The sequence below is a fragment of the Podarcis erhardii genome (assembly GCF_964252035.2).
Source record: "Podarcis erhardii genome assembly, chromosome: 1".
NCBI classification, from domain to species: domain Eukaryota; kingdom Metazoa; phylum Chordata; class Lepidosauria; order Squamata; family Lacertidae; genus Podarcis; species Podarcis erhardii.
Genome location: NC_138497.1, coordinates 133,686,632 through 133,705,658, shown reverse-complemented (window position 1 = coordinate 133,705,658; position 19,027 = coordinate 133,686,632). Strand labels below are relative to the sequence as shown.

The window sequence follows — 19,027 nt, the reverse complement described above, 5'->3', positions numbered from 1 at the left end:
CACCCAAACCCTCAAACCCCACTGAGCCTCCCTTGCTGCAGAGCTCCATCCTGGCCAAGTGACCCGAAAGGTGCCGGGATCCTTGGCAGCCTCGCAGACGCGCGTGGAGTCCCCTCCTCCGGGTGCCCCAGCCCAAGCCCCCTGGCCGCGCGCCTCTGGCTGGCAGGGAGCTTCCCACCGAGGTAGCCTCCGCGCCCCGATTCCGGGACCGTCGCGCTCCTGGCGGCTCCCTTCTGGTGGACGGGAGGAGGGAGGGGGCGCGCGGAGGGGCGGGGCCACCAGCCCGTCTCTCGCTGCTTCTCCCCCCCCCCCCACGCCGCGCGCGCTTTCCTCCTTGCATCTCCGCGGCCAATGGCGAGAGGCGCAGGCGTCCACGTGGGGGCGGGAAGGGTCCAAGGCTGGCAAAATGTGAATGAGAAAGAAGAGCGCGATTCAAAGGTTCTGCCGGCGCCCGGGAGGGAGCGACGGAGCGCGCCAGACGGAGATCGGGGCACGGCGCTCGCCCAGGAACCCAGGCGGGGGAGCCAGCCCGGCAGCCGCACCGAGCCGAGTCCAGCCAGGGAGCGCCGCCCGGCCGCCGGATCCCCAGCAGGGCCCCGCGCCCCGATGCCGCCCGGCCCCGGCCAGGCACAGTCCGCGCTGAGCCTCCTGCGCCGCCGCCGCCGCCGCCGCCGCCGCGGCTCTGCTCGCCCGCCCTCGCCGGCGCCCCGCCGCCCCGTCCAGCTTCCCGCCTGACGCGCCCGCCCGCCCGCCCGCCGGCCCCGCAGCGCCTCTATGAGTGCAGCCTTTCCGCCGTCGCTCATGATGCTGCCGCGCCCTCTGGGAAGCAGCACTGCCTTCAGCATAGACTCGCTCATCGGCAGTCCGCCGCAGCCCAGCCCGGGCCACTTCGTCTACACGGGCTACCCCATGTTCATGCCCTACCGGCCCGTGGTGCTGCCGCCGCCCCCGCCGCCGCCCCCGGCCGCGCTGCCCCAGCCGGCGCTGCCGCCCTCGCACGGGCACCACCACGCCCAGATGCCCAGCCTGCCCGCCAGCTTCTGCTCCAGCCTGGCGCAGGGCATGGCGCTCACGTCCACGCTCATGGCCACGCTGCCGGGCACCTTTTCCGCCTCGGCGCAGCACCAGGAGGCGGCCAGGAAGTTCGCCCCGCCGGCGCTCCAGGGCACCTTCGACAAGGCGGACGGCCTGCAGGCCGAGGCCGAAGACGGCAAGGCGTTCCTGGCCAAGGAGGGCTCGCTGCTGGCCTTCTCGGCCTCCGAAGCGGTGCAGGCGTCCCTCGGTGAGTCAAACGGGCGGCGGCGCGGGGAGGGGATTCCGTGGCGCGACCCCCACTCCCCACGCGCGGATCCTGGGCTTGGGTTTGTTGCAACGGCCACACCAGGTGGTTGTCCTCCAAAGGTTAGCTGGTGATCTCGCCTTCCCCCGGCCAAATTTAATCCACATTTATCCTTTCTGGGGCGGGAATCGGATCAATTAAACAGCACCCTGTTGCCGAGGTTCCGTTTCGGAGCGTCGCTTTTTGGAAGCTTCCTGAAGTTGAAAGGACACCCTGGGCAGAGTTAGGCCGCCTGGGTGGGGGGCAGCCCGGGCGCAGAGAGAGGAGGGCCGGGTCTTCTTCCAAGGAGACTCGGGGAATTCAGTCGCCGAGTCACACACTGGAAATTGAAGTGGCCCCATTCGTACGGTTTAAATGTTTCAGCCTTTCCGTCCCGTTTCTCCCGTTCAGGAAGGGCTGGCGCAGGCCCCGAAATGCTCCCTTCTCGGGCTGCTTCCCTGCCGCTGCTCAAGCTCTTGGTGGCGTTTTTGCTGCTCCTTTTAAATCACTTCGGAAGCGACCAGGAAGGGGTCTGAGCGGGTAATGCCGCAGCCTTGTCAAAGAAAAAGCCAAACGTTGAGGCCCAGTAAAGCAAGCCCTTCACTGGCGAGAGTGACTGCTTTCCCAAGAGTTGGAGGGAGAGAGGCGGCGGGCGAGAAGGGCGGAGAGGAAGCGCCCCTCCCCGGGGACGCCCTTGCCCAGCCGTCGAAGGGCCTTGGGAAGAGGGAGGGAGGGAGGGAGGGTCGCCGGCTTCGAGCTGCTTCGAGTTATTTCGAACGAGGCCGCCCTTCTTGGGCTGGGAAAGAGCGGCGTCTGGGCCTGGCAGGCCTCGACTCCCTCGGCTTCGCCAAGGGGCCATTTGCAGAGATTGCCGTCGGGCGGCGTTCACCACGACCCGGCTTATCTCGGCCTGACACCCAGCGAACCCCGCGGCCATTTCTCGGTGGAGCAGAGTCCGCTTGGCGGATGGGGTGCAGCGGCCTGCGCCTCCCCGGAGCTGACGCCGCGGCAGATTCAGGGACCCAAGGGAAGGAAAGTTTCTTCCGAAGGCAGGCCGGGGCTCTCTCTCGCTGCCCCCGCTCCCCAACATCCCCGGGCCCGAGGCGGAGGGGGGCGCGGGCAGGGGCGGCGGGCGGGCAAGGGAGAGGCGCCCGGAGTAACGCGCGGTGCTCTTTCTGGCTTCCCCGCAGGGCCCGTCCGAGGCGCGTCGGGGAAGGAGGACGCCAAGGCGGCGGAGGAGGAGGCCAAGGGCAAGGAAGAGAGTTTCTCCATGGACAGCGACCTCGACTACAGCTCCGACGACAACCTGCCCGGCCCCGCGGCGCACAAGGAGGACGACTCGGGCCACGGGCTGGAGGAGGGCGGCCCCAGCTCGGCCAGCGCCAGCAGCACCACGTCGACGGGCAAGAACCGGCGGCGGCGGACGGCCTTCACCAGCGAGCAGCTGCTGGAGCTGGAGAAGGAGTTTCACTGCAAGAAGTACCTGTCGCTGACGGAGCGCTCGCAGATCGCGCACGCGCTCAAGCTCAGCGAGGTGCAGGTCAAGATCTGGTTCCAGAACCGGCGCGCCAAGTGGAAACGGGTCAAAGCCGGCAACGCCAACTCCAAGACCGGGGAGCCCTCGCGGAACCCCAAGATCGTCGTGCCCATCCCCGTCCACGTCAGCAGGTTCGCCATCAGGAGTCAACACCAGCAGCTGGAGCAGGCCAGGCCCTGAGCCAGGGGGAGGGGAAAGAGAGAGACGGAGAGAGGCAGGGAAAGGCCCCCTTCTTCCTCGGCCCCCTCCGGGTAAAGTTTGGAGGAAAGCAAACAAGCAAGCAAACAGACGCGCGCCTGCCTCCCCTGCAGCTCGGCTCCGGGCTCCGGGGAGAGTCCTCCCTCTGGCTCTCTTTCTCTCGGTCCCTCCACTGCCAAACCGAAGACGAACTGTCCCGCGAGGCGCAGGCTGTGCCTTGGCGCGGTCGGTTCCGGAGCGGGAGTCTCGCAAGCCCGGAAAAGACAATTTACCTATTTATTAGACTGCCCGAACTTTGTATATAGAGCGCTGGATCTCGGCTGCGGGATTTGGACTGAGACAGGACCAAAGGGGCGGCGGCGTCAAGTCTTACATTCCAGAACTGCGGACTTTTGGGCGGGGAAGGGAGATGTTCCCCCGCCCCGTTTCTTTCGGGAGAGAAAATAAGACGAAAAGGACCGGTTTAATTTTCGCTGCTGCTGCTGCTGCTTTTCTCCCTCCCTCCCTCCCCTTCTTTTTTTCTTTTTGGTTGCGGCGGAAGGCTGAGCGAATGAGGCATTTTTCAGGTGGATCCCTCCCCCCCCCCATTGATTCCCCCATTTTATTTAAAGTTCTGGCCTTCTCTCGACTTGGTTGCCTTGCCTAAGCCATGTTCCTTTCCTATTTCAAATGCACGACCTTTTTATTTTTGGTTGTTGTTCTATTGTGTTGCATTAATTTATTTCAAATGTAGTTTACGCTTTTTTTCTTAAGTTATGAAAACGAAATGAAACACAGTAATGTTATAAATAAAAACCTGAAAAAAGAAAAGGAAGAAAAAGGGGGAAATGCTCAGAGTGACCCCAGCTGTCCTTCCTTCTGCGCGTCTGGCGAGGCTTCTTGGCGCGCGGGGGCCAGCAAGGCGCTTTCCTCGCAGCGGGGAGGAGAGGGCGCCCCAAAAGCTGGAGCTGCCGCCGGACCAGACGCCAGCAGGGAGGTCTCCTTCTCAGTGCAGCCAAAAGCACAGGCTGGGGGGGGGGACCCTCCGGATTAATAACCCGCCTCACCTCAGGGTCGTCGGAAGAACCGGGGGAGGGATTCGTTCCCACTGCAGGGGACGGGTTGGAAGAGCCGTGGGCAGGAGGACGCGATGTTCCGGCTTCCGTGGAAGGGGGACACCCACCCCTTTCAATTGTCGGGTGAAGGAGCTCTTTCCGCCCCTCCGAATAAGAACTGCAGGCGCGCCTAACCCAGCTCCGCGCAGCCGTCCGCGGACAGCTCCGCTTTCATTCCGGGCTGCGAGGGGATGGGAAAGGGCTCTGCAGACCCAAATCCAAGGGAATGGGCTGGGGCAGGGTGGGGCGCGGGAGGGCGGCTTGCCGGGAAGAAAGGGAGGTGGGCTCGGTGGGCTTCCGAAGCGGGAGCCAAGCGGGGCGGCCCGCCACCCTCCCTGCTTCGCTCCCACTTGGCCCGCTCGTTCTGTCCACACGAAGGACGGTGCGCTGCTTTCTGCCTCAGCAGATGCGCGGAGAAAGAGGCGCCTCCGTGTTCTGACGAGGCTGCAAAGGGATTCGCCCAAGCTCAGGATCTGCGGCAGGAGGGCAGAGAGGAGCGGGGAAGGCGGGTGTGAGAAGGCGGCTTGGGTGCGGGGAGAAGCCGGAAGAATTGCCCCGACTCGCCTGCGGGAAAGCGCCTTGGAAACGGGACTGAGGCCCCCTGGTCCACCCGGCGCCAGTCAAGACGCGTGAAAAGGAAAGCTGAACGGGGAGAGCGGGCAAAGGAGGCCGAGATGCCAAGCTCCCCTTCCTTCCCGGGACGGAGAGAGCAGCGCAGGGTCCGGCCTGGGCTCGAAGGAGGCCGGTCGCACAGGGACAGAAATCTATCACTTTCACTACATCGTTTTGTAAGGTGTGGAATTTCGTTTGCACAGCCTGGAAATGCAGCTCTGCAAAGGCGCCTCGTCGCGAGTTCTGCTCCTGTAAGATGCTCTTGGCGTGGAAATTTCATCACCATCCTCAAGTTTCCAACTAAGTAGCCAGATCTGCATGTTTTGTATTAACATTTTTTAAAAAACGAGGCGGTTGTGTTCTGGGTTTCTGAAGTGCGATGTCCGAGCGGTCGGGGCTCCCGACTTCCCAGGCGAGCGTCCGCGGCTGAGCTGCACAGGAATTCGCCTTCAGAGTGAAATAATTTGCTTCTGCCGAGGCAGAGAGGCGAGCTGAAGTCGGCGTTAGTCTTTCCTTGCCGGCGTGTGGAGCGGCTTTGATGGCGGGCGCCGAGGTGCAGCCCTGGAGCGAAAGAGAGCCAGGATCCCAGGCGGCCGAGTCGACACGTGTGCCGTATCCGCACAAGCCCAGCTCTCCATGGATGCGAATTCTGGTTACCCAGAAGCAGGCAACTATGTATGGATGCCGCCTCTTTCTGGAGAATCAGAGTAATCATGTACACACATATATGCATATACATGCTACGCACACCAAAAATAACTTTTAAGCTGGAGGAACGGGCTGTCAAAGCTTTGAAGGCGCATATGGCTTAAAAGGGCAGGGGTCAACTTTTACAGTCTAGCCCAAGCACCTGCGTTTTGTGGGGAAAGGAAAGGAAAAGCTACATTCCGGCACACAGACGGGGCAAATGGTCGGATCTTTTCGCCTCTTTTTGCAGCTCTTTGGCGCTGATGCAGCCGCCACCCAAAGACCCGTTTGCCCCGCTGCGAAAGAGCTGCTCGGCCCCCGCCCCCTCCAACACAAGGGCGAGGAAATAGGAAGACCGGGGGGGGGTGGGAGAGCGAGCGAGAGGAAGGCGCAAGAGCCCGAGCAGGCGGTGGAGGACCGCCGACTTCTCGCCCCCCCCCCCTCAGACAATAATCTGAAGCGACCGGGCAGAGGCGGGGGGGGGGCGTGTTGTGCTGCATCCAGGCAGGGTCAGGAAAAGCCCCGGAGTGGGAGCCACCAAGGCAGAGGCGGAAGCCAAGAAGATAAACAAGCGAGGGGGGTTGATAGCTGTCATCATCACCATCCTGGCTTTCATTTGGCTGCCTAATGAGTCAGATCACAGGCAGAGAGAAAAATTGTCAATCGCCCAGGCTCTAATGAATTTTTTTGCAAATTGTAATCAAGCCAGGCCGTCTCAGCTCGCTGATTAATGAGACCCAAGAGGCTTGGCCGGCACCTCAGCTTTTTATTCCATCCCATCCTCCCCGCACTAAATTAACAGCAACTTGTCTGCGCTTCAAATTAACTCTCAATGATTAATTCTGATGGGGGGGCCTGAAGAATAGCTCGCGCTAATAGACACTGGCCTCTGATGCTGTTTGAAATTAATACACTCCCCCCCCACCTTGGGCTGCCTGCTTTAATCCAGAGCTGGGCTTTGACATCCCTATATTTGTTGTTACAATAAATTTCACTTACATCTGCACATCAAATCATTACAAAGCCCTCGCGGCCCCGTCCCAGCAAGAACCCCGAGGGCCAAGCTGGAAAAGCGCCGGGACCGCCCCGCTCTCAGCCAGCAAACCCAACTCGAGAGCCGCTTCTTTTAACATTTGATTAGAAATACTCGGGTTCGGGTCTTCTTTCTCGCTTTAAAAATAACAAGCAAGCCAGCAACCAACAGCCGTCTTTTTACTCTACAGCTAATTGTTGTGCCATTTAACGCAGCTCTGCGGCAGGAGAACGAATTCGTTTTTAAACCACAAAGAGCAGGATTCAGAATGTTCTATTTCGGGAAAGGGAAAAGGAACGAAATCTCCCTTTTGGGAAAATAAATAAATCAATAAATAAATCGTATTCGGGTTTTTAGGATGCACCAAGAACTGCGGCCCCGGAAGAGAAACTGGATGGCGCTAGGCAAAGGTGCCTCTGGACAAGGGAAGGCGGAGGGCGAGCAAGGACACCATTTCCCCGACCCTGACAGAAAGTAAAGCAAAGTTTGGTCTTCCCGGAAAGAGAGTGCAAAACCAGCCGCCAGCCTGTTTCTCTCTCGCAGCCGGCGGCGCCGGGATGAAGGGTTTGGAGGGGAGTCGGACTCTGCTGCCCTTCAACTGGAGGGCCAGCTGGGGTCTCCTCGAAAGGACCGAGGGAAAGAGGGCTCCCCTCCGCGCCAACCCCGCTCCGGCTCCGGGTCTCTTCTCCCAGCTCCCGGGATCAGGCCTCCCCGCTGCGCATCTCTGGGGCTTCCTGGCTGGGGATGCGCACCAGGCTGCGCTCGGACTCCTGCTCTCCGCAGAACAGCCAGGCCTGTCTCTCTCTCTCCTCCTTCCCACCCCGCGGCCCCCCAAGGATCAGAGCTGGACTCTTCCCTCTTGATACTGTTTGTATTGACTTAATTGGTTTAATTATTTCGGCTGGGATTGGCGAGCCGCAGACAGCGCCGCATCCTTGGAAGCGCCCCTTTGGTGCCCCAGGGACCCGCGCCGGGATCTCCAGGAGGAAAGGCGGCAGGTCGCTCAGTGAGAGTCTCAAGGGGGTGGGGAGGCGGTTTTCCTTTCCTTTCCTTTCACTCTTGCAGGCACCAAACATTAAAAACCATTTAAAAAACGAAATGGCGTTTTCAGCTGAAGGCCAGCCAGTAAACTGGGCCACCGAAAGATGCACTGCATCTGGCGAACCCTCCCAAGCCCTGCACTGGGAAGTAGGCAAGCATCCCGGCTCCACAGAGCTCTGGTCCTGCACAGACCTGAAGCCGGAGTCAGCTGCGACGTTTTTCACGCGCACCCTCTTTCCCATGGGTAGGCAAGCTAAGGCCCGAGGGCCGGATCCGGCCCAATCGCCTTCTAAATCTGGCCCGCGGACGGTCGGGGAATCAGCATGTTTTTACACGAGTAGAATGTGTCCTTTTATTTAAAATGCATCTCTGGGTTATTTGTGGGGCATAGGAAATTCGTTCATCCCCCCCCTCAATATATAGTCCAGCCCCCCACAAAGTCTGAGGGACCGTGGACCGGCCCCCTGCTGAAAAAGTTTGCTGACCCCTGCCTTTCCTTAGACAAGAAAAGGGAAGCAACTGCACTCGGGGATCAGTGCGAAGAACTGATCATCCTTTTGGCATCATCCTTTTGGCCAGGGGAAGGGCCAAGGAGTCCAAGGACGAGGACAAGACCCTCCCCCAGCCAGGACCGAGAGCAGGACTGAGCAGACGCCTGGAAGACGAGGGAGGGGACGTGTGTATGTGGGGGGCGGGCGGGTTAGAGATCCGGGCCAACCGACAGCAAGGAGGAGACTTAGACCGAACCCGAATGTTTGCGCTCGCACTGAAGTCCTTTAAACGGCAGTTTGGAAATCGGGCGAGTGGAAGCCGCGAAAGCCTTTGCTTCCTACGCCCCTGTTGCACAAAACGCGGAGGCTGGCAGCGCAATCCTAAACGCATTCGCATCCCCGCGGCTGGCAATCCGCTGCCTCCAGCGCTTTTGCAACCAGCCAGCTTGTTTGCGCCGATCTCTGCTGGTTTTTAATGCCCGGTTCCAGACTAGAAAATCCAAAAAGTAATAAAACGTAACCAGTTCAGTGTGTGGAACACAAGCTATATCCGAGCATCATCACCTGTTTTCGAAAGGTGTGTGAGAAAGGATAGCTAGAAATGCAGGTGTTTCATTTCCAATGCGGTAGCCCTGGGAGTCTCTTCCAGCAAAAAAGTGGTATAAGCTTTCCTGGACTACACAGCAGAAACGGAGTAGAGTCCACTAAAAATGCCATAATAAACGGGCTAGTTTTTGTGGTTGCACAAGACTCTTCGGATGCTTTTTTCTTTTTTCTTTTTCTTTTTTTTTGCAGATATACTGTATAATAAATTTCCTGGTTCTCATTATCTAGCAAACCCCACTGAACACCTGAGTAAGAACTTCCCGCTTGCTTGCAACTTCTGTGAGCTGCTTCGCACGGTAGTCGGGCCTATGGAGAGAGAAGCTCCCATTTTCTGAAACCTAGCAGTGAAAACCAGCTATTAGATGCATCTCCTGTACTAGCAGCCAGCTCTGTAGGTAGCCTAAAATGTGGAGCAACTTTCCTATGTGTGCCTTAACAGCAAGCAAAAGCCCTAGCCAGATCAAAAACCCCGCCAGATCAATCTTCATATGCAGCCCTTATGGTGTAAACATGAGAAATATGAGCGGGGTAACTGAACATGAATGCAAATCACACTGTCACAGTAATAAACTACCTGAAACATTGACACACAAAAGCAACACCATATGTATGAAGACAACCTGTATGAATTATAAATTACATCATAAAAATTGATTGCCTATTTTAACCATTCAGAAACACACAGACACACACACATACACACACACACACACCCCAAACTGCTGTTGACTGTCTTCATGCTCCCCTCAGGAGGTCACCTCAGCTTCCCTGCCTGCAGATGATCTCAGGTATTTTGCAAAGCCAATGCACATTTTGGCTTCTGCCATGGGCCCATTTTTCATGCAATTGAGGAATTATGATTCAGATTTAAACAGGTATGCTGAATCAAGAATTCTTAATTATATGAAGCAGTTTCCTTTAACACACACACACACACACACACACACACACACACACACCACTATCCCCCTGTACTATTTAATTTCATTGGAACCTGTTCATTGGTGTAACCCAGGACAAGCTTTTGAGTGAAACAGATTCCTTTCACTTTTACACATTGAGGCCACTAAGGACAATTTTATAATGCAATTAATAGCATCACCTAGTCGCTACTGGTTTTTGTTTGTTTGTTTGTTTGTTTTAAAGTTCAGCAGCCGAGAGTGAGTTTGCTCCTAGCTCAACCAACTGGTGATGGCTGTTTCCTATTCGTGCCACACTTCCAAGGTGCAGCGTGCACATTCTGCTCTTCTGTGATTCCATTTCCTGAGTGAGCTTACTAAGGTTTCCACCCCACAGCAGCCCAAGGCTGGGCAGTGAGCTTTCCAGACCTGCAAGATCAAGGGTCACTCCACCAGACCATCTTGATCGTCGTGTGGCTTAGGTAGGTTGGAAAAGTTGCCAACCTGTTTGGAGTCTCGTGCTGAATACTGGCTCGGTATGAAAATGGTTGTTATTGAATTCTTCTGTCCAACGAATTACTAGAGCAGCTCACAGAAGCTACCGCTGTTTACCCTCCCTCCCTTTGAGTCTTCTGTTGTTGAAATTTTAGACGGCAAGCTCCTGCGAGGGGAAAGGAGGCTTTGCTGCTCACATTATTCTGAAATCTTTGCTGCTTATGTTACTCTGTAAAGTGCTATCTACAGCAATGGGGCGATGCTTAAGACTACTGTACCAGGTGCCTAAGGTGCCTAAACACTGGGGAGCAAATTTGCTTTAAATTGTTGTAACCCACTTTGGAACCTGCTGGTGAAGGGCAGGTAATACATTTAATACTGCAATAATAATAACAACAGCAACAATAAATAAAATATCAATACAACTTTAACACAAACATTTTACATTTTAATTTTACAGTAACTGATCTAGTTAAAATTAGAACTTTATGTTTTCTATGTCCAAAAGCTCTTATATTTTACAATTCCAAAAAGACATCAGGCTTGATCCAGACAAACTGAATTCCAACTGAAATCAACGGGAATTATGAACATTTTCTCACATTAATTCCAGCTGGGCTGAAGTGCAATGAATGTATTCTGGATTCAACCCATAATTTACTCATCAATTCTAGAAAAAGTGTTGGCTGGAGCTGACAGGAGCTCTGCGGGGCGAGGGGAGGAGAGAGCAATCCTTGAGGGGGGGGGCGGTTGCGTTTCCCTCTCTCCGGTCGAGTCCTGAAGGTGTCACTTCACAAAATAAGGTGTCTTTGTTTTCTAAAGGGAAAGCAAGTACTCATAAGATGCATCCCACCACCTCCATTTTTAATTAAAGAAAATAAAGCAAATGCTACACTCAAAACCTGATTAAAACTTAAATACATGATATTGTCTTCTGATAGTAGTATAGTTATTCAAGGATAGACGAATAACTCGCTTGCTCAAACATTTGTTTCCCTTTTATTCAAAGCAGCCTCCTCTCTGACAGGCCCCCAAGATGGGGTTTATATTCCAAAGTTTCTCAAGGCATCCCACTCTTTCAGGGACAACCGTAGCTCTTCAATGCCTCTCCCATGCATTTTTGCATCACCTCGTAAGTTCTCTGTAAAGCACTTAGCTTGACGCAGCCTACAACCCTCTGAGCACCTTCAACGAACTATGTCCATGGTTTGTCATGCCAGCAGCTAACCCGCAGGACGTGCCACACAAACCACGCTGCTCCAAAACCAGCTTCCTCGCCCAGCGCCCTTCCACGGAAGAGAGAGGTCTTGCTCCCCGTCCCGCTCTTTTTCCAAGCAAAGAATGGGGACAGCGTGCAAGATGGGGCAGAGCTCTGCGTGCCTCTCCCCACCCCCTCCCGGGAGAATGCTGGCCTTTGAAATGGGCAAATGCTGCAGCCCCATGCAGAAGCCGAGGGGGTGGGGGGGGGAGGGCGAAAGAATGGAGCCTGTCTGCACCGTGGCTGCTCTTTTTTCCTGCTGCGCGCGGGCCATAGAGAACTCTAATCTATTTATTTCAAGCCACTTCATCCCCTCTCATGCTTTTGTCATGGCTCCAGCCCCCGGCTTTGTGGTATGACCGCCAATCTTTTAAAAAGCCCCTTCCCCTCTCGTTTGGGGTCTCTGTGGCTGCCTGAATTACAATGGATAAAACAAGATTACACTGGCCTGATCCTATTAAATCCTGCCAACTGATCTGCATTGACCTCTGTTCAGTTCACTCTCCAAACTTTCTTAAAACTTTGCTCCCGTCATTTCTGCATGCAGAGGCAGGAAAATAAACATCACAAAACTGGTCAAAGCCAGCCAAGACAGCAGCTGAGAAATTGTTTTTTTAAATGGTTGTGTAATAATATTAAATTCTGTTCTAATAATTTATCCCCAGCCTTTATTTTTTTCAATTTTTAAAATTAATTTTCCAAATTTATAACAAATACAAAACATTTAAAAAGAAAAACAAACAAACACATAAAATTTCTTCCCATTCAAATCCAAATTAATTTCCATTATTAAATGACTTCCTCGGATCCTTCCTAACTGATGTTCATTGAATCTCATTTTAGCAATTTTCCAGTATTCACTTTCCAATACAATTAAAGAGTTCAGATTACTAATTTCCTTTCTTTTCATCATAATCTCAATCCATAGTATTATACAATTCAACATACTTTAATCCTAAAACAATTTAATACTTGCAAGTATTTCCACTTATGTTATATTATAATATTTAGCTAGATATTCCTTAAATTTCTTCCAATCTTCTTGATGTTCCTCCTCTTTCTGATCGCGGATTCTTCCAGTAAGGTTGGCCAGCTCCAAAAAGTCCAGCATCTTCATCTGCCCATCTTCCACTGTTAGTATTTCTTGTGATTTCCAATTTTTGGCTAGTAAAATTCTCGCTGCAGTTGTGGCATACAAAAACAATCAAATGTCTTTTTTGTGCAATTCCATTCCTATTATCCCAAGTAGAAAGGCTTCTGGTTTCTTAATAAATGTATATTTCAACATTTTTTGCAGTTCATTATATATCTTTTCCCATAAGTCTTTCACCTTTGGACACGTCCACCACATATGGTAGAAGGTACCTTCTTTTTCTTTACATTTCCAACATAAATTATCACTCATATGATAGATCTTTGCTAATTTTACTAGGGTTAAGTACCATCTATACATCATTTTCATAATATTTTCCTTTAACACCGTACATGCAGTAAACTTAACCCCTTTCTTCCACAACGTTCCCAGTCTTCCATCATTATATTATGACCAAAATCTCTTGCCCAATCTATCTTCACAGATTCCACTTGTTCATTCTTGGTATGCCACTCCAACAATAAATTATACATCTTAGACAGATTTTTGACATTCGTATCTAACAACTCCGTTTCCAATTTGGTTTTTTCCTTTGCAAAACCATTTTTCTTACCCAACTTAAATAATTCATTGATCTGGTAATATTGAAGCCAATCCATTTTGTCTTTAATTTGATAAAATGTTCTTAATTTAAATCCTTCATCATCCTCTAGCAAAAGATCAGAGTATCTCAACCATTTACTTTCCATGTTTAACTTTTTTGAGGCCTTAGCTTCTATTGGTGAGAGCCATCTGGGAGTTTTCCTTTCTAAGAGATCTATATCTTATCCAAACATTATATAATGACTTTCTGATTACATGGTTTTTGAAACCTTTATGGGCCTTTATCTTACCATACCATAAATACCAGTAAGCATGCCAACTAAATACATTGTCAAACCTCTCCAAGTCAAGAACATCAGCATTGTCTAATTGTATCCATTCTTTAACCCAGCAAAGAGCTGCAGCTTCAAAGTATATTTTCAGGTCAGGCAGGGAAAACCCCTCTCTTTCTTTTGAATCTGTAAGTAATTTATATTTAATTCTGGGTTTTCCCCCACTACCAGATAAATTTAGACAAAGCTTTCTGCCATTCTTTAAAACATTTCACATTATCAATAATTGGTAGGACTTGAAATAAAAACAACATCTTTGGCAATACATTCATCTTAACCACTGATATTCGGCCTATTAATGACAATTTTTATGCAGCCTTTGTTTGTTTGTTTGTTTGTTTCCTTCTTCTTTTTTTTGCTGACTAGCTCATTGGACAGGATAGAAAGAAAACAGCAGTGAGTGTGGCTTGGATAATAAACCCATTTCTCAGCAGGATTACTCAGAACTGATTCCGTCCATGGAAGTTGTCCTAGCTGCTGCTCTCATGTATGAATCTGTGTTTTAAATCTCCCGCTGGGTAGCATAATATGACTGCTGGCCCAAGTTGCTGGCCCCCCAAAAGCTGGCCCAAGTCAAATTCAAAAGGGTAGTAATGTTTGAATTCAGGTAGGATGTTCAGGTTAAGGAGGTGTGAAAAAATGTAATTTTTCCTTCACTATGACTTTCTTTGTCACAGGTCTGCTCTGATGGGAGCAGCCAGCTGGTGTTGCTCTGCCTTCTGTGTATTTCAAGAAAACCCGAGTCCCTAGACCCTAGTAACTCCTTGGGGGGGGGGATTCCTCTCTCCACAGCTAAACCTTTCTCATCCCTGTCACTGGAAGTTGCCCTTGTAGCCCCCGGGGTCAAGGCCCAAACTGGACTGGATTCTGGATTTTGCTACTGATTACTATGAAATGTCTACATTCCACATCTATTGGAAGAGAAGGACTCTCCCCTCTGCTTTTTTTTCTTTTGGAAAACCATATATGTTTACTATAACAACTCAAACTGACTTTTCAGAATGTCCCCATTTGTTTCCCAGCCCACAGTCATGCACAGAGGGAACATTTGCAAGGGAAGATTAAATAAAACCATAAAACACTTTTGTTTGGCACTGTCTTGGGGATGCATAAATTGAACTCAGTTACAATTTGCAACTTACAAATCTGAATTGCAAACAAAATGGGCAAGTGCCATTTGAGATGAGGAAAACTTGATTTCATTAAGAAGTGCATCATATGTGCAGTCTCATAAGCAATAGCATGGTGTCTTAGTTCAGTGTTGCTCAGAAGTTTAATTCAGCCTATGTCACCTAACCTGATAATGTGGTATCACCTAATGTGTTTACCACAATCACACAGGGCAGCCATCACCAACTTGTACTGGGTGGGGCTGATGACACCCAAAACATATGGAGCGTACCAGGCTGGTGAAGGATATGGAAGCTGTGGGAATGTTCAAGGAGGCAGGAGAGGATATATTGTTTATTAATATCCTTCTTAACTTGTTAACTTAACTTCTTAACTTAGCAAGTTCTGTAACTTAGCAGAGTTTTAACATTTCCCTTTAAACGCACAGCAGGTAGCTGGTTGCAAGCTGGTTTAAGCTTTTCAATAGATTCCTGGTAATATTCCATATTTCCCTCTTAAAAGAATAAACATGCCACAATCTTGTTTAAAGTATATAAAAGTAGTTTACTCACATTCTGTTCACAGTTGGATCCCAGAAGCCATATGTACATATGGATCTACCCCATATGGGGGGTTAATCCCAGTGACTGCAGACTGGCAGTCACTGCAGTTCACACAATGAAAGGACGATGGAAAAGAAGGGAGGAGGGCTGCGTGCCTTGTGCTTTTGTTACCTGCACAGGTAAGGTCACGCCCACCTCTAGTCACATGCAAAAGGAAGGATGCTCCAGCCCAGGAGGAAACAGGAAGTTTTTGATTGGCTGAACCAAACATCCCCTTGCATGTCCACTCTAGGAAAACAAGGAATGTTGTACTTGACTGCTACTTATGTATCACATCCCACAGCAGCCTGCTTTCAAGGCAGCAAAATGTTAGCCTTTGAGGGAGTTGATCCTTTCCTGAAATTTAAGCCAGAAAAGAGTCCTGTGGAGAGAACAGGGCACCCAGAGTTCATGGTCTCAAGGAGCACATAAGAGCACAGTTCTGCTGGGTCTGCCTGATGCCCATCTGGTCCAGCATTCTGTTCTCACAGTGGCTACCCAGGTGTCCATGGGAAGCCTGCAAGCAGGACCTGAGTGCAAGAATACTCTCCCCACTATGGTTTCCATTAACTAATATTCAGAGGCCTATTGCCTCAGACAGTGGTGGTGGGGCAGAGCCATCATTTGTTGTAGCTACTGGTGTACGTCTAACCCTCCTTTAAAGTCATGCAAGTTGCTGGTCATCACTACCAACCTGTGGGAATGAATTCTATAGTTTAACTATACCCTGGATGAAGAAATACTTTCATTGATCTGTCCTGAATCTTCTGAAATTCAGTTTAATTGGATGGTCCTGAGGTTCTTGTATCATGAGAAAGGGTGAAAAGACATTTAGTACAGAGAGGGGAAATAATAGTAGTAGTAATAATAAACATTTTCATGGGATACACCCCACCTGGCCAGCCCTAAACAACCCCATGGAGATAATGTTAGGAACTTGGAGCAATTTCCTCTCTTGCTCTTGGGCCTCCCCCCCCCTTCAAATGATGCCCTAATATTCTGTGTCCTTGCTTTCAACCACAGACTAAACTGATCGTCAAGATGTGTGAGTCCAAGTTTCTTTATATCCTCCCCGCCCCCCATCTCCAGAAAAGAGATTCAGCTAAACACCAGGAAATTGTTGGGATTTACTTGTGAGTAGAAGGCAGGCACCTGAGCAGGGATGAAACAACCCTTCCCCCCCCAAATGGCACAGCAGGCACGGAAACCCCTTCTCCCTCCCTCCCTTGCTGGAGAGGTCTCAAGCTCTGTCCCTCCTCCTGCAGTTGTGGCCCCTTGTTAACCTCCCCCAGTTACCTTCTTGTTAAGGCAAGGGCAGCCACTGGGGAGGTAGGGTAGTCAGGGACAGAAAGGAAGGCAGACTACCCGCTGACGTGCCAAAAATGGAGACTGTAGCTGGAGGAGGGATAGAAGGAAGCTGGGACATGATTCAAGAGGGGGGAGAGAGAGAGAGAGAGAGAGAGAGAGAGAGAGAGAGAGAAGGAGGGTCCCTGCAGCTCCCTTGACTGACCATCAAGTCACCTCAGGGCGCTGCAGCACATGAGCTGACAAGAACTGATCTAATGTATTATCTGGTAGCCATCATGAAATTATGAGATTCCAAGTCACTCATTGTTGGTTCATGATTCTACCCTGCTAAAGAAATATAAAGGCAGAAATGTGAGAAGTTAGACAACTGGAGTAAATGAGGTGGGGGCAGGGCAGATGAAAGGGGATGCATGTTCCTCTCAATGGCTTCCAACCACCATTATGGAGAAGAGGAGGTTAAAGGGTGATATGATAGCCATGTTCAAATATATAAAAGGATGTCACATAGAGGAGGGAGAAAGGTTGTTTTCTGCTGCTCCAGAGAAGCGGACACGGAGCAATGGTTCCAAACTACAAGAAAGAAGATTCCACCTAAACATTAGGAAGAACTTCCTGACAGTAAGAGCTGTTTGACAGTGGAATTTGCTGCCAAGGAGTGTGGTGGAGTCTCCTTCTTTGGAGGTCTTTAAGCAGAGGCTTGACAACCATATGTCAGGAGTGCTCTGATGGTGTTTCCTGCTTGGCAGGGGATTGGACTCGATGGCCCTTGTGGTCTCTTCCAACTCTATGATTCTATGATTCTATGATTATTTTCTGCCTACCTTTCCCTTTTTCAGTACATAAAAGGCTGTAACATGCTTAAGCGCAGCCAATTGTTCCATGAGTCTAATGAATGCATGGGTACTGACAGGAACACTAGGGGTGGGAGGTGGGGAGATGTTTCTATTTTATTTCCCCTCTCCCCACATCCATATCCTAAAAGAAACAAGTTTAATTCCAGCTAAGGGGTTTGATAATGCTGAACTGATCTACTTGCCCAGGGGCCACTTACAATCCAATGGCTTGATACTGCCATGGCCAAGGGAGTTTGATTCCCCATTTGTTGCTCATAAAGCTTGGAATTCAGACTCTAAAGATAACCTCTAACTGCAGTCGGTGGTCTGGGCCCGGATAGGCCAGCCTCTTTGTGACTGTGAGAGCAACTCTCAAAGCACCATTCCTCTGCCAATACAGGCCCAAAGTGGCCTGGGAATAGCAATTCAGTCAATATCACCAGGAGAGGACCGCCAAGCAGAAAGACACAAGGCTGAGAATGGGGGGGGGGGGGGGGAATGAAGACGCACCAAGTGAAGGAAGGTTCAACGGCACTCAGTCATACTGACAGACCCTTGTCTGGTGAACAGACAACAAATTAGGCAGGGGAGAAATGTACAGTATTCATGTTTGAAGGTAGATTTATGAACTAAGGGATTTCCCACATGATCACCAAAAGCTCGTTTTGTGTGATACCCCTATGGGGGGGGGGGACTTCTCAGTGAAAATGATGCAACAGCTTATTCTCATGTAAAAGAATATTTTGTTACTGATAAGTCACTTACAGGACTTGTCAGGAAAGGTAAGAAATAGCCTTGTTACAGATGAGGGAATTGTGCTCCTGATCTGAAGAATTCTGCCTAAATTTACATTCCCATACAAAGTTGTGCCCTTGGGCATGGGAGAGAGGCCCTGTGGAGCCTCCAGAGAGGGAGTTTGATCAACTTGGAAAACAGAGGGCCAAAAGAAACGCTTCACAAACTGGCATGGCTACATAGAGGGCCGAACCCCGTAGACAGCAGTATTTTGAAGTGTAGCCATTGCAACTGAGCATTATGTACTTTTGAACAAACAGCAGTTCTTTAAACAAACAAAAAGGTGATGAACTCTTTTTAGTTCCACAAAATTTCTAGTAAGTTTCATGGTTCAACATTTGCAGTGCAGTGATAAGTTCCCATGAGAGAAGGATAGCAGCATAGCTCCTGAAGAGAAATTGTTAATCTGAAATTTATAAAGGACTTTCCCTAATGAATAATAGTTGAGATCAATCCATCTTCCTGTCTCATTTTGCAGAGTAACATTTGTAAAGTAAGGTGATCTCAATTAGTCCCTCTAATCACTCTCCCCTTTCAGGAAGAAGACTACAGAGGTTTCCTAGCAAGCTGGCTAAACAACAAGTACGCCTTCAAACATATTTATTCTTCTTTTTGTGGTGGTGGTGGTAAGAAGTCTGGCCTGCCTAGATTAGTGACTGCTTCGTTCCCCCCGCATTTCAAATGTTCATTGCCATCCACTACTGAAATCTCCCAACATGCTGCAGTTTGCAGCTGCCTCATTAAAATGAGCACATTCCAAAGACTTGTGCATTCTTTGCCTGGAGCACGGAGTTCATTCTGGCTTTTGATGAATTTAGTCACAGAACTGATCCCATGTTGTAGAAATTAGAGAAATAATACAATTAAAAGTTGAAATGAGTGTGCAAAGGACTGAGCAAGACAGTGAAGGTTGTGTTGCACTCTTTCCCACCATAGGACAGGTTGTGAGGCATCCTTTGTATTATTTATGCATGGATATGGCTCTCGCCACCCACATTATGTATGCAAATTTAGGTCTTGGCATGAATTAAATGGTTAGTAACTGGGTTGCTTTGTAGGATGACCCTTGCCAGTCTGGGTTT

At 50.5% G+C, this 19,027-nt stretch overlaps 1 protein-coding gene and 1 long non-coding RNA gene across 2 annotated transcripts; both read left to right on the top strand.

Annotated features, from left to right (window-relative positions):
- The first annotated feature begins 755 nt into the window (after positions 1–755).
- GBX2 (gastrulation brain homeobox 2) lies at positions 756–3,847 on the top strand. Its single transcript, XM_081854103.1, has 2 exons — positions 756–1,282; positions 2,509–3,847. Exons 1-2 carry the CDS (start codon positions 775–777, stop codon positions 3,033–3,035), a joined length of 1,035 nt encoding a protein of 344 aa, XP_081710229.1. The 5' UTR covers positions 756–774; the 3' UTR covers positions 3,036–3,847.
- Positions 3,848–8,313: 4,466 nt separating this feature from the next.
- On the top strand, positions 8,314–18,686 carry LOC309335778. Its single transcript, XR_014153718.1, has 3 exons — positions 8,314–8,588; positions 8,846–9,008; positions 18,484–18,686. It is a non-coding gene; the product is annotated as an uncharacterized lncRNA (long non-coding RNA).
- The last annotated feature ends 341 nt before the right edge of the window (positions 18,687–19,027 follow it).